The sequence below is a fragment of the Heloderma suspectum genome, chromosome 4 (assembly GCF_057233095.1).
Source record: "Heloderma suspectum isolate Gila_16-S chromosome 4, 16-S_ref, whole genome shotgun sequence".
Classification (NCBI taxonomy): domain Eukaryota; kingdom Metazoa; phylum Chordata; class Lepidosauria; order Squamata; family Helodermatidae; genus Heloderma; species Heloderma suspectum.
Genome location: NC_139461.1, coordinates 238,314,456 through 238,329,879, shown reverse-complemented (window position 1 = coordinate 238,329,879; position 15,424 = coordinate 238,314,456). Strand labels below are relative to the sequence as shown.

Genomic DNA, 15,424 nt, shown 5'->3' with positions numbered 1-15,424 from the left:
TGGGACCTGATGCCCTTATGCAGAGAGAGTTATGAGGTGTCAGAAGCATAGGATCTGCTACTTCAGTACTGTGCAAGCACAATGCTGCTGTGTGTAAGTTACCCAGAGAATTGAAGGACTCTGAGATCCTCCCCAAATAAAACAGAATGGATCTCTCCCAACATAATGGTATGAAGTCTTCAAGCTGTCAACACTATTTAATTCAGTATCTCACATAAGGAGGCTCAAGAAAAACCGAATCAGTATGGAAAAGAGGCAACAGAAGGTATCTGGTTGCTGTTTGTGTGTAAATACTGGTGCACCAAGGTCAGACAACCATTTGCGCCTCAATATCAAGTTAAATGACAAGGTAGGTCAAGGCCAACATCAGTTCATGGCTGTATGCTGACCATCTGGCAGAAGTCAGAACTTGCAAAGAAGGAAAGTCCATCCATTTCATTAGTTATCAGGAACGGTTCTTCATTTTCTGCCTCATCTTTTTGCCAGGTCTCTTCTGAAAAGAAACAGAAAATTATACACAGTTGGCCATCATCTTACCACTTTAGTCTCACTCTACGTGGGAAAGGGGTGGGGGGGACACCAGAAAGAATGCTCCCATGACAGACAGCTCAGTGTAGGAAATACCAAGATGGTTGCTGCTCATTAATATTAATTTATTATATCTATATCCCGCCTTTCTTCCATCATAGAACTCAAGGTGGTGTAGAAGGGATTTTCAGGCAGTCTATCATATGCCCTCAGAGCACTTCCTAAAACATTAAAATAATGTCTTATTGTCAAATTTAACCAGAATACAGTCATGCTACTTTGCACTTAAGCAAGAGCCCATTACCTCATTCCTGTTCATGGTAGGTACTTACATTAGCACCCCTTCTTCCTGCTTTCCCAGCACCTTTGTAGTGGGCTTTGCTAGCACGGAAGCTTGACACGTCATTGTGACTTTCCTGGGTATTCCACTTTGACCCTTTTTTCTTACCACCAAAACCAAACTTCTGATTCTTGTAGCGTCGTTTGGCATTTGGTCTAAAAGAAAAGAAAAAAGTCAGTCAGTCATGCTCAGGTACTTGTCTACTTCTCCCCTGACGTTTTGCGCCCCCACCCACTGACTGACTTTCTCACACACAGTCCCAAATGCTCAAAATCATGACACAGTTCCTTTCAAATCTAATGATTTAAAAATGAAACTCCTCTGTGCATCTGGTTACTGAGAATTTTGAATACACAGTTCTTATGTTTTCAAGTGTATGCAAGAACTAGAAACCTAAAAAAACCCACCTAGAATTGAACCTCAAGGTTCAAACTGGAAAACACAGGATGCATGTATTGGGAAAGCTGAATATCACCCCCACACCCAAATAAAGAGACTTGTGCAACGTAAGGCCAGGCTAACGCCTTTTAGCGGATCAACTTTAGTTCTTGGAAGAATGTGCAAACTTTTGATTTATACTAAGAACTCAAATGCAAAACTGTAAACAAAACAAAAAGTGATTCAACAGAAGACATATTCATGGCAAAGTTGCTTGAAATCCCTCCAGTTCTTCATTCTTACCCCTTCTTTACTTGTTGGCCTCCAGCCCCCTCCTTCTTTTTTCCCTGCGGAGCTGGTGATTTCTCACCCTCTAGGAATTCCAACTTGTCCGAGAGACCTGCATGAATGACAGGACAGTTGAACTGAGAAGACCTCCTGTATAACCATTGCATGAAGGCTGGCTTTATCTCCTAGAGTATATCTATACATACGAATGTTTGTAATTGCTCTGCAATCTTTTTTAACAGTCTCATGGGCTAGATCACTGTCATTCCCATTTTACAGATAAGAAAGAGAGGTAGGTTGAGATTTCTGGAGCAAAAGCAACTAGATCAAACTGTGCCAAACATGTATATAAAGATACATGCCACAAAGATAACAGCTGACTTGGGAAAGATAGAAAAGCTGCTCTTTCTGGCATTTTCAACCCTAAGCCTCTGATATACAGTAACATATTAATTTCTAATGTACTGATTCAGAGACATTAATCCCACCAGGAACTTAAAGAAACCAGCTGACTGCTTTTAGAAAGGACAAACACACAAGGACTGTCAAGTGCTGAAATGTGAATGAAGGCTTGGGGAAAAACTGAAAAACACCCAGAAAAATTTAGGGGGGAAATTGTCCATCCTCCCCACATTTTTATGGGCTTTTTCCAGGTCTTCACATCTCCGATTAAGTGATGTAAATGAATTAACAGGATGCAGAAAATGAGGGTAAGTTTGTAGAAAAACATGGTGAGCAATAAAGAACTGTGAACACTAGCAAAACATGATTAACTGTTAAGAGACCCATTCAGAGCCCACATCCTGATGGGGCCTCCCCAATCAGCAACTATTTTGTGTGTGGACCCCATGTCCAATTATGGATGGAAATGACATTTCTCACTTCTCTGGTAAGGGGAGGGGGAAGAGGGAGAGAGGAAAGAGAGTGCCTCACCTTTTTGGTATTTCTTGACAGCATTCAACATGGTGGACTTCTCCTTCTGCCTCTTCTGCAGCACTTCAGTTTGCACCTATCAACAAGGAAGAGAATGTGGGCCTTGCTCTCTACCCATTTTCCCCTTTTGAGCCATGCACACATATACCCTTCCCACTCCACACAGTTGGATTCCTGTGTATGGGTTCTCACATCAGCTACTGTAGATTCCTCTACCAAAGGATTCCAATTCTGAGACTGCCGATCAAAACAAATGCGTCTTCCCCCTCCTCCAACTCAAGATTTCGGTGATCTTGTTGCAAATGTTCTCACCTTTTTGCCATATTTCCTCAGAGCACGGAGCTGTTTGGCCCTCTCGGATTTTTCCATTGCCTCTTGTTTGCTCTTCAGCTTTTGCCGAATCTAATTACGACAGAGCAATCAATATGCTTCTTATACAGATGAAGGCAGGCTCCTGAACTTGAGATTATGAAACTTTCCTTATTCATGACAGTTTGCCTCTTCTCAGATTTCAAAAATAAAAAATCATATTTTTCAAAAGAGTACTGCAACCCTAAGTATCAAGTTTCACAACTGCTATAGCACTTTAGGAGTATTCAGATTCTATAACTGCTAGATACACGTCTTTCTCCAGCAGGGTCACACCAGGCAAGACAAACAGTCATGCCAGAAACTCACAGCCTATCATTGTTTCTTAATAATGCACTTACAACTATAACCATTTGGGGCTTTAATTCACAGGGTTTGCATGACATGCTGCAGCTCATTGTGGCTTACTTAAGCCACAACAAGCCGTGGTGCTCATGAGCACCATCCCGAATATTCAACCCTCGACTCTGGGTTATCATGTTGTGCAAACCCTGCCGGTGGAGGTTGTTAAGGTTAACCTTTGCATAACCCATGGCCTGTTCTAGGGTTGTTAAACCCTCACATAACCCCAATAATAGCCAAGTTACAGTTGTATCCAATGTTAGTCCTCTTAGACCCATTTAAACAAATGGGACTTAAGTCAGACCAGGGGTCAATTACCCAGTTTCCACAGGTTATCATGGCACCCCCCCCCCCAACTTCACCACTGTTTCTTCCTACTGCTGTGCTCAGCTCAGCAGCAAGGTAGCAGGATGTTGGCAGAGTTCCTGCTTTCTTGCTCCTGAGGTGAATGTGGCGGCAGGAAGAAGTAGCAGTGGGTGGAGGGAGAAGGAACTAGGCAGCAGAAGCAAGTGAGTCCGTAAGTAGGGGCACACAGGCCGATGGAAGTGGTGGTGGATGATGGGTGCATGTGGGGCACCAGAAGTGACGGGGAGGAAGAAGCAAGTGGGTGACCACGGTGGCAGCACAAGCGGGTGGGCGAGTGAGCAGAAGTGGCAGACGTTTGAATGAGGAGCCAGCAAGCAAGGGTGGTGGTGGCAAAAGTGGAAGTGAGGGGGCAGAAGAAGACAGGAAAAGAGGCGGTTGGGGATGGGGAAGGAAGTCCTGGGGCAGAGGAAGGAAATCTATAGGGGCAAGAGAAGGGGAATAATGGGAGGGGGGGCACAAGAGAGGAGGAAATCCTGAAAAAATGGCAAAAATCATGTATGCACCCCAGGACGAGGGGAAAAATTACAAATGCTCCCACAGACCCAAAAAGGTTGCCTGCCACCGAGTTAGACTAATATTGAATACAACCCACAGACTGTAAGAGCCAGGAGACACATCCCTCGACTATTTTAACAACCCAAACGCAGTGCTGCAATGTCTTGTATTGTAATACCTGCTTACAATAAAGCAGTTAATTAGAATCCACCACTGCAAGAGTGAAATGGGGATCCTAATCATGTTAGGTATTTTTAGTTTTGGAACCACACTGTGGTAGTTATAGTCTCCATTGTTTAATTCAGAATAAGGGTATGATCCCGTGAGTACAAGCCTCCCACTGAGGAGAGCCAATAAAGTGACTCCTGCATTTGCTCATGCTCCAGAAAATTACAGAAAAGTTTTCAATGTGATGGAAGCCTAGGAATCCACCACTCAGGACGCAAGCAAAAGGAGAGCATCTGAGGAACGTGAAGGCACTGATTAATCAAGCAGACAGCTGCAGTGCTTAAAAGAGGTGCAGATTCTGCTGACTGATCCAATTAATCTTTCTCTCCTTCACTGCATGCTGCAGATACTTGTTTACCTGAAATGATCAAACATCAAAGTGTACATAAAGAACAGAGACACGTGACCAATCGCCTTCGCATCCTCAATTATTGCTTGCAGTGAACAGCTAGTATCTGATATCCCTCCTGTTTCACAATGCATTATGTTCCATCCAAGACCAATCCCCATTACAGGAAACACACTACTTCTGGTGTTCAGTTCAAACTGTAAGGCCACAATGCAAGCTGTCTTATTACCAACTTGATTAACAATTAATGATCTGGGGTACAGTGCGCACTTAAAATAACTGTAGATACTCTTCTTTTCTGCACTTCTCTCTTCCTCTGAAGCGGTGGCAGCTGGAGCCATCAAAATACCAGACTGAATGTGCCACAATTTCAGATTTGAAAGGCAAGTATAAGCACATTCATTACACCAGCTAGATGAAAAGAAGAATTGAAGGGCCCATAAATCTGACCTTCTGCATCTGCTGATCAGATTTTGCCATCTCTGCAAAATAGTCATCAGGCCGCCTGGTAGGGATTTTGAGCTGATGTAGCCGAGGTAAGGCTTCTAGAACAGACGCTTGGGCCTGATGGTAACTGAAGGAAAACATAACATATTACAACCTTTACATTCTGTTGGAAGCTAAACAGCTTAGAGATTTTATTATATTAAGCAGTAGGCAAGTACTACTGCTTAATAAATATTCCATAACCTGGCACTGGAGGTGGATCGATTGCAGGTTTTATAACCTAGCAGCCACCAAACATTATTTGGACAAAATAAAAACATCTACTGTCTCTCCTTTTCTGCCTAAGTATATTATTCCAATCAGGACACATTAAAGAAAAGGCTTGCATTATGAAGATCACATACAAATCTCCTAGGGCAGGACCTGAACTCTCATCTCCCATTTCCCACTGCATTGCCCTTTCCCACAGGGCTACCAGGCAGCTTGTGGCATTGCCTTCTGAGAGCTTGCTGCTGTGGTTTGCATTCTTTCTTGCATAGGTGGGCCCCTCCCTCTATCTTGCAAAACGTTTGATCTCGCCACACAGTCACAACTACAATGCAGGTTCGGATGACATGACAATCCGCAGCCGGTGAGGGTAATTACAGTAATTATGTGGCATGCAACCAGTATGTGCAGGGCTGGAAAACAAGCAATATTAGCTTATTTTCCTTCCCCGACTGTGGGAACCTGGTCAGCGGCAGGGCTGGGTTCTTTTACTGGGAAGGAAAATAAGCCACTTTAGCTTATTTTCCCACCCCACATGCCCCAATCACATGCTGCATAATGACCTAATTACCCTCACTGGGCATGGACCGTCATGTCATCTGAACCCACTGAGGGTGGGTGGCAGGTCAGTTTACAAACCACGCCAGAATCCATGGCTTGTTCTAGGGTTATGGAGTGGTTTGTCACCCACTCCACCACCCATCCTTGCCGGGTTCAGATGACACAACAAACCATGCCCGATGAGGGTAATTATGGTAATTACACAGTATGTGATCAGGGCCAGCTGGGCAGGAATCATAGAATCATAGAATAGTAGGGTTGGAAGGGGCCTACAAGGCCATCGAGTCCAACCCCCTGCTCAATGCAGGAATCCAAGTCAGAGCATCCCTGACAGATGGCTGTCCAACTTCGCCTTGAAGGCCTCCAGTGTGGAGGAGCCCAGCACCTCCCCAGGTAATTGGTTCCATTGTCGTATTGCTCTGACACTCAGGAAGTTTTTCCTGATGTTCAGCCAGAATCTGGCTTCCTGTAACTTGAGCCCATTATTCCGTGTCTTGCACTCTGGGATGATCAAGAAGAGATCCTGGCCTCCTTCTCTGTGACAACCTTTCAAGTACTTGAAGAGTGCTCTCATATCTCCCCTCAGTCTTCTCTTCTCAAGGCTAAACATGCCCAGTTCTTTCAGTCTCTCTTCAAAGAGCTTTGTTTCCAGTCCCCTGATCATCTTTGTTGCCCTCCTTTGAACCCTCTCCAGTTTATCTGCATCCTTCTTAAAGTGTGGTGCCCAGAACTGGACACAGTACTCCAGATGAGGCCTAACCAGTGCTGAGTAGAGGTGAACTAGTACTTAGCGGGATTTGGAAGCGATGCTTCTATGAATGCTTCTTATTTCTAGGAAAATAAGCTAAGGTGGTTTCCTTCCCCAGTCATGTGAACCGGCCACTGTGTGCATGTGTGTGTGGTGAGTGAGTGAGAGACATCATTATGGTACTGCAGTCATCAATGTGAGGGTTGCTGTACACTGACAAATCCCAATTGATGGGTGGTAGCTGAGTTTTCAAAGATGCTGTTAGCTTTAATTGTGCTTTGCTGCAGTGAGGTCACAGGATTGCAACAACATTATGCCAGCAGTAACCTTGGCGTAACAGCTACCTGACATAGTGGAAGCGTAGGATTGTTCTAGCAACCTCAAAACAATTAATTTTAATACAGAACGTGCATTTACAAATGGGCCTAAGGAAAGCACTAGCCACCTTTATATAAAAAGAAATTATTCAATCTAGATATACAAGACAAAATGCCACAAAACATTTCAGTCCATTTTGTATGTATTTTCAAAGCTACTGCAAGTATACAGATATATACCTTAAGTTGCTATATTTATGCAGTAGGTAATGACACTACCAACACAAAAGTATGTACCAAGCACAAGATACAATTTCTTCTGTTGTGCACATGGATAAAGAAAGTGCAACATATAAGGTCAAAGCACAGGAAGAAACGCTATCTCATAAACACAGACTTACAAGTTCATTTCTCTTTTGAAATCATCCTCAGGGTCAATAGCATCTTTGTCACGCATGTGACTAGAAGCTGCACTTGTGGCATTTACTGCCAGGCAAGAGGTAACATCAAGCCTTTCAACCCAGGTCAGGTGCCTCTGGAATTCAGACAAGCACTGTTTCAGTCCATCCTAGGAAAAAGCATATTGTGCATAAGCGCAACACATACACTAACTAGCATGTCAACCAAAAACACCATTTGGAGCCTAAAAGATTTCTACCCAGATACACCCTAAACATCCCTTCATGGATCACTGCCTTGTTGTGGTGAAGGGGCTTGCGTAACTCAGTGAAGCCATAAGCTATGCCATGCAGGGCCACCCAAGACGGACAGGTCATGGCGGAGAGTTCTGACAAAATATGGTCCAGTGGAGAAGGAAATGGCAACCCACTCCAGTATTCTTGCCAAGAAAACCCCATGGAATGTATCACAAGGCTAAAAGAGATGACGCTGGAAGATGAGCCCCTCAGGTCGGAAGGTGTCCAATATACTACTGGGGAAGAGCAGAGGGTATTTCCAAGTAGCGCCAGAAAGAGTGAAGCGGCTGGGCCAAAGCCGAAAGGACACTCAGCTGTGGATGTGTCTGGTGGTGAAAAGAAAATCCGATGCTGTAAAGAACAATATTGTTTAGGAACCTGGAATGTCAGATCAATGAATCAAGGTAAGCTGGAGGTGGTCAAACATGAGTTGGCAAGATTGAACATCGACATCTTGGGAATCAGCAAACTAAAACGTACAAGCATGGGCGAATTTAATTCAGGTGACCATCATATCTACTATTGTGGGCAAGAATCCGTTAGAAGAAATGGAGTAGCACTCATAGTCAACAAAAGGGTGGGAAAAGCAGTACTGGGGTACAATCTCAAAAACGATAGAATGATCTCAGTACGAATCCAAGGCAAACCATTCAACATCACAGTAATTCAAGTCTATGCCCCAACCACTGAGGCCGAAGAAGCTGAGGTTGGTCGGTTCTATGAAGACCTACAACACCTTCGAGAACTAACACCAAAAAAAGATGTCCTCTTCATCATAGGGGATTGGAATGCTAAAGTAGGAAGTCAAGAAATAACTGGGAAAACAGGCAAGCATGGCCTTGGTGTACAAAATGAAGCAGGACAAAGGCTAATAGAGTTTTGCAAAGAGAACATGCTGATCATAGCAAACACTCTTTTCCAACAGCACAAGAGGCGACTCTACACATGGACATCACCAGATGGTCAATATCGAAATCAGATTGATTATGTCCTTTGCAGTCAAAGATGGAGAAGCTCTATACAGTCAGTCAAAACAAGACCTGGAGCTGACTGTGGCTCAGATCATGAGCTGCTTGTTGCAAAATTTCGGCTTAAATTGAAGAACGTAGGGAAAACCACTAAACCATTCAGGTATGACCTAAATCATATCCCTTCTGAATATACAGTGGAGGTGAGGAATAGATTTCAGGGATTAGACCTGATAGACAGAGTGCCTGAGGAACTCTGGACAGAGGTCCATAACATTGTTCAGGAGGCAGCAACTAAATCCATCCCCCAAAAAAAGAAATGCAAGAAAGCAAAGTGGCTGTCTGAGGAGGCTTTACAAGTAGCTGAGGAAAGAAGGGAAGAGAAAAGCAAGGGAGAAAGGGGAAGATATATCCAACTGAATGCAGAGTTCCAGAGAATAGCAAGGAGAGACAAGAAGGCCTTCTTAAATGAACAATGCAAAGAAATCGAGGAAAACAACAGAATGGGAAAGACTAGAGATCTCTTCAAGAAAATCGGAGATCTCAAGGGAACATTTTGTGCAAAGACGGGCATGATAAAGGACAAAGAAGGCAGGGACCTAACAGAAGCAGATGAGATTAAGAAGAGGTGGAAAGAATACACAGAAGAACTATACAGGAAAGATCTGAATGTCCCTGATAGCCATGACAGTGCGGTCACTGAACTTGAGCCGGACATCCTAGAGAGTGAAGTCAAGTGGGCCTTAGGAAGCATTACTAACAACAAAGCTAGTGGAGATGACAGTATTCCAGCTGAGCTATTTAAAATCCTAAAAGATGATGCTGTGAAAGTGCTGCACTCAATATGCGAACAAATTTGGAACACTCAACAGTGGCTGCAAGACTGGAAAAGGTCAGTTTACATTCCAATTCCAAAGAAGGGCAATGCCAAAGAGTGTTCAAAACTACCATACAATTGCGCTCATTTCACATGCCAGCAAGGTGATGCTCAAAATCCTACAAGCTAGGCTTCAGCAGTATGTGAACCGAGAACTACCGGAAGTACAAGCTGGGTTTCAAAGAGGCAGAGGAACTAGAGATCAAATCGCCAACATTCGCTGGATCATGGAGAAAGCAAGAGAATTCCAGAAAAACATCCATTTCTGCTTCATTGACTATGCTAAAGCCTTTGATTGTGTGGATCACAACAAACTGTGGCAAATTCTTAAAGAGATGGGAGTACCAGACCACCTTACCTATCTCCTGAGAAACCTGTACGAGGGACAAGAAGCAACAGTAAGAACCAGACATGGAACGACCGACTGGTTCAGAATTGGGAAAGGAGTACGACAAGGCTGCATATTGTCACCCTGCTTATTTAACTTATATGCAGAGTACATCATGAGAAACGATGCACTGGATGAATCCCAGGTCGGAATTAAGATTGCCGGGAGAATTATCAACAACCTCCGATACACAGGCGATACCACCCTAATGGCAGAAAGCGAAGAGGATCTCAAGAGCCTCTTGTTGAGGGTGAAAGTGGAGAGTGCAAAAGCGGGTTTGAAACTCAACATTAAAAAAACTAAGATCATGGCATCTGGCCCCATCACTTCCTGGCATATAGAAGGGGAAGAAATGGAAGCTGTGACAGATTTTATTTTCTTGGGCTCCAAGATCACCGCAGACGGTGACTGTAGCCATGAAATTAAAAGACGCTTGCTCCCTGGAAGGAAAGCTATGGCAAACCTAGACAGCATAGTAACAAGCAGAGACATCATCTTGCTGACAAAGGTTCGTATAATCAAAGCTATGGTTTTCCCAGAGTTACGTATGGCTGTGAGAGCTGGACTGTAAGGAAGGCTGAGCACCGAAGAACTGATGTGTTCGAACTGTGGTGCTGGAGAAGACTGTTACGAGTCCCCTGGACTGCAAGGAGGTCAAATCAGTCCATCCTAAAGGAAATCAACCCTGAGTGCTCATTGGAAGGACAGATACTGAAGCTGAAGCTCAAATATTTTGGCCACCTAATGCGAAGAGAAAACTCCCTGGAAAAGACCCTGATGCTGGGAAGGATTGAAGGCAAAAGGAGAAGGGGACGGCAGAGGCTGAGATGGCTAGAGAGCATCACCGATGCAATGAATATGAACTTGAGCACACTCCAGGAGAGAGCGGAGGACAGGAAGGCCTGGCGTGCTATGGTCCATGGGGTCACGAAGAGTCAGACAAGACTGAACGACTGAACAACAAACACACCCTAAACAAGCCATCAATTAGATAATGCATTTGATATTCCCACTCAAAGAATCAGATTACTTTCAAATGCCTGTAAACAATCATAAGCAATGCTTGCTGCTTCCTATCCAAATGGATGCCAGAGTTTTTTGAACCCAATGTTCTCCCCTTCAAACACCTACAAGCAAAAGAACATGCTTCAGCCTCAACAATGACAGCATAAACCAAGGTCAGTGCAGACTTCCCCCCATGAAATCTGAAGGGAAATTAATAGCTTACTGTATTTTAATGCCCAACAGATACAATATATCACCCTGATTTTGATATATTGTAGCCAAATAAACAGCAACATTTTAATTCATTTATTTATAGATTTTATAAGCTGCTTTATATCTAAAAAATATTCCTGAGTGATGAACAATAAAGCAAAAAGGAATCAAAACACAAACCAATCAGAACATTTAAAACCAAGTTATACAAGTTATTTGACCCTACATCCAACACTTTTTCATGTTTCAAGGATGTGAAGCATCTGTTACCCTTATAGCTGGTGGATGACACCTAATCTAAAATGTTCAGATAAATGGACTCAAGCCATTAAAAGAACAGAAGGTCTGGCTGCCAGGTACTGAGCTCAAAATATCAGTTCAGTGCACAGATTGAAGTAAAGTTGATCTGATAGCTTTATTCTGGCTAAATGTTAAGTCTATCCAAGAGAAGCTCAATCTGCTCACACAAATGAATCCTATACAAGTCACGATCACACAGCACTCACCACATTGTTGAAAGCTTTTGGCCGTCCCTCTAGCACAACATTCAGGCCTGGCTTTAGTGAACCTTTAGAAAATGCTACCTGGAGCTGTATTGGAGAAAGATGATAGGTTAATGCCAGCCCAGAAAACTGACACACACAATGTCAAAGAAGTTAGCTCGCTCACCCACAAACTCCTTCATTATGGAAAGGAATATAGGACAAAAAGCATACAGATGAGTGCAAGGGAGAGGTGGAGGAAGGGTCTAAACCAACGTGCTCAAACTGCAGGTGGCTGGCAAATGCAGCTCTCTATACGGCCTTACAAGAGCACGTTGGGGTTTAGATGCTGGACAGACACTGCTAATAGCATGAGCCAGTAAGCACCTGACTCAAATCTTGCTCCAGTCATAGACCCATGGGGAGAGCAATCCTATGGCCCCTAGACAGCATCCAGGGGGTGGGGGGATAGGATAGTTTGGATTCCTGGATCTGACGTCAGAGACAGCGTTCCAACCTCAGACCCAGGAGTCCGAGTTCCCCTCCCCAGCAGTGTGGAGTGAACTGTACCAGCTATCTCTCCAAGGTTGCAAAAGAGACCTCAGAGAGGAGGGAAAGGAGGTGGTTCTGTGGGAGGGGAGGGGCCTGGGGAAGTGGGGATACAAGCTATCCCCAGACTTCCCCAGCCTCCTTCCCTCCCCCTCCACAGAGCCCTAGACAGATGGGCAAAAATGCCCGTCGGTCAAAAATGCAGAGCAGGAGAAGTGCTGAGATGAAGATCACCTCCACACTCTTCCCACTCTGCAGCGGGCCCGTCAATGTCCGAGTTTGGAGGCTGACAGGTATCTGGATAGGATTGCACCAAGTGACCTTAGCCCAGTTACTATTCTTTCAGCCTCAGCCCCTCGCAGAGGATTCACAGAAACAATCATATTTATATGGGCATTTGAAGAGACACTGAGATAGTGTCAGTAAAGTACTATGATTCCTTGAAATGTCCTGTGTATATTATTATTTATTATTATTATTCACTTTATTGTTAGCATATTATTAGCATTTATATATCACCTTATCTACCAAAATGCCATCAAGGTGGTGAAATAACATTAGGCATTATTACTATATAAATGCAGTGTATAGCTCCTACTACATTAGAATCACGAGCAAGCTAGGACAGCTACGAATCCTGTGAACAGCCATTACAGCTTATATTTCCTCTAGACAAACTGAAGCCATAGCCTTCCAGAACAATCTGTAAAAAGAAGAACCTAACACTACCAATCATCTCACAAGCTAATACAAAACTCAGCCTCAACCATTTTCTCCCAAGCCTTCACATCTCTGACATGCTACTAGAAGCCTGGCTCACACTCTGGTAAGGAAAACTCAACCAGCCCCCACTGCCGGGTAGCACGAACATAGTGCCAAACTTACCTCTCGGTCGGTAACAACGGATTCTTCAGAATCTGATGACTCTGAAAAGTCTTGCTCCATATCTACGTGGGGCATCGCACACGGTGTTTTGGGATGTCTAGACTCTGTCTCCACCAAGCTGCATCAGGAACAAAAATAGTCAGAAAGCACACTCGATCCTCCAGATCATGGAATGAAATGGGGATAGGTAGGATTGCTAGCTCCAGCAGTCCCTTGGCAGGCCTGACACACCATATATTTATTTACTATTTATTTTAAACATTTGCATTTTAACAGTTAACACATGTAACATAAACAAACTCAGCACGTGAGGCTTTCCCCACCATCTAAATTCCGAGGAAACTTCTCCTGTTGAATTTCAACCCGCCCCCTAATTTTGCATCACATCGCACCTGATTTTTCCCCCCTCCCTAGGAACGGCCTCGTCCTGTGCAACCCTCTGCGTTTTACTGACTTGGAAGTAATTCGCACTGTATTCGGTGCCACTAACTCCCATCTAACCCTAACCCCACCAAATCCCCGTTCACTCACCTCAAGAACGACTCCAACCAGCCACTAGTCCCCAAACCACGAGGAACGAAGGTGCAGCACTACTTCCGGTTTCCGAGACAGTTCTTTTAGGTATTTCCGATTCCGGTCGGCCATCTTCCCCCCTTTTTTTGCTATGTATCCGGGACGCTGTCTCCATGGCAATCAGTTCTGCCGCTGTGGTTTGCTCTTTGAAAAGCTTCTCTCTGAAAATCAGAGAGACGATTTAGCGAGCGAGGCCGGGAGCGCAGATATCGGGAAGGTCCGGGTAGTTAGCGGAGAACGAGGGAGCGACGGCGAGCAAATAAAAAGCGCACTAGCGCAGAAGGACTTGTCGGGGCCGGGCCGCCCTATCCCAGGGAGGCTCTGGGGAAAGGAGCCCGTGCCGCGAGCGGGAGCAGGCGGGACGTGGGAGGCGGACAGCTCCTCAGACGCCTGTGTCTCGTTTTCCAGCGCCGTTTGCTGAGCTTCGGGGGCCATGTCGGTGATCGTGGCACAAGCTCTCCACATTTTTGGGTTCCAGTCTCGAGTAGCAAATAATATTTGTTTCTTCGATGAACAGATAATAGTGTACCCCGCGGGGAATAGCTGTGTGAAATATCACATAGAGCAGAAATGGCAGAAATTCATCCCAGGTAAATCCGCCTTCCCTCTCCCACTTCCCTAATTCCCAAGGAAGCAATTCAACAAAGGAAGGGGAAGGGTGTGCATCTCCCCGCCTCTGCATCTGAAATTGCCGCCCTGCAGACAGTAGTCTCATAAACAGGCAATGGGTGCTTCCAGATGAGTCTTTTCTCATGCAGTCGCCGTGCATGAGAAGATTGCAATCAGGAGATTGCGGGGTGGGGTGTTCAAGACAACACTGGGTGCTTCCAGACAAAGCTTTTATCCTGCAATCACACACTGCCTCTTTCATGGAATGTTACAGGGGGTCGTCTTCCACGCATGGTCCTGCTGTGTTTTCCCACCAATTCTTCTGTCTTTTTTTTTACCCTGGAAAATCCATTAAGGAGGAAAAGATAGGATAGTTGCTCAATGTATTTTGGTTGGTAGCTCTAGGAGCCCTCCATCTGGAAGCACCCAGTGTCTCTTCAGTTGCAGAATTTTGATTAATATGTGCAGAACATTAACACATCAGATATGTGCAAAATTTTATTCATAAACTTGGGGATTTGATTCTGAAAGCAGCTGAAGTGTTTAGAGATTTGGGCTCAAAGCCAACATATTGAAGGTGGAAAGTATGGTAAGAGCTGCTTTATACGGCTTAATACTTTCCAGATATAAAATTTTGTATTGTTTGCATGTATGTTTGGTATTCATGAACAACGTAGTTTCAGGTAAGCAGGGTCAGTCCTGGTTAGTACTTGGATGGGAGACCGCCTGGGAATCAGGCTTCCTGCACTGAGCAGGGGGTTGGACTTGATCGTCTTGTAGGCCCCTTCCAACCCTATGATTCTGTCACTATGATTCTTTGTTCCTAATTATGTTATGTCCTGATGTAGTTGAGATGTAAACTATTTAAGCATCTAGTTTCACTTATTGCTCAAATTCTCCAAAATACAACTATTCACATTGGGCTTATGTTCTAGAGCCCAATGTGGGCAGAAGGTAGATCTCTGGATGACTGACAGTAGATCTGCAAGGATTTCTGACTTCCAATTGTTTAATAATAGCAGCAACAAAATGACTCCCCCACCTACCCCATGTTATACTGCTGAAATGAAGAAGCTTGGAGTAATCAAGAATGGATTTTTGTGTGGAAGGAATATAAGCTCCATTAACTTCTGGTACTCAAAACAAATTCCTGAGCTCCAAGTTCTTTAATTCTTATGTGCGTGTTTTTTGGTAGGTAGATCTCAGGGCTCTCATAAAAAAACA

At 44.3% G+C, this 15,424-nt stretch overlaps 2 protein-coding genes across 2 annotated transcripts in view; one reads left to right on the top strand and one right to left on the bottom strand.

Moving 5' to 3' along the window:
* Window positions 1-178: 178 nt before the first annotated feature.
* EBNA1BP2 (EBNA1 binding protein 2) lies at window positions 179-13,602 on the bottom strand. The gene is made up of 10 exons (XM_084852816.1): window positions 13,550-13,602; window positions 13,019-13,136; window positions 11,609-11,692; window positions 7,358-7,524; window positions 5,067-5,190; window positions 2,780-2,869; window positions 2,468-2,543; window positions 1,550-1,646; window positions 861-1,023; window positions 179-493 (listed from the first exon to the last, which is right to left on the bottom strand). The coding sequence occupies exons 2-10, from the start codon at window positions 13,091-13,093 to the stop codon at window positions 446-448; spliced, it is 924 nt and encodes a 307-aa protein (XP_084708942.1). The 5' UTR covers window positions 13,094-13,136; window positions 13,550-13,602; the 3' UTR covers window positions 179-445.
* A 64-nt stretch (window positions 13,603-13,666) lies between these two features.
* CFAP57 (cilia and flagella associated protein 57) overlaps window positions 13,667-15,424 on the top strand; it is a 37,492-nt gene continuing 35,734 nt past the window's right edge. The window contains exon 1 of the mRNA XM_084852810.1: window positions 13,667-14,181. Coding sequence (XP_084708936.1) covers window positions 14,025-14,181 — 157 coding nt within the window. The 5' untranslated portion in view covers window positions 13,667-14,024. The remainder of the gene's footprint in view (window positions 14,182-15,424) is intronic.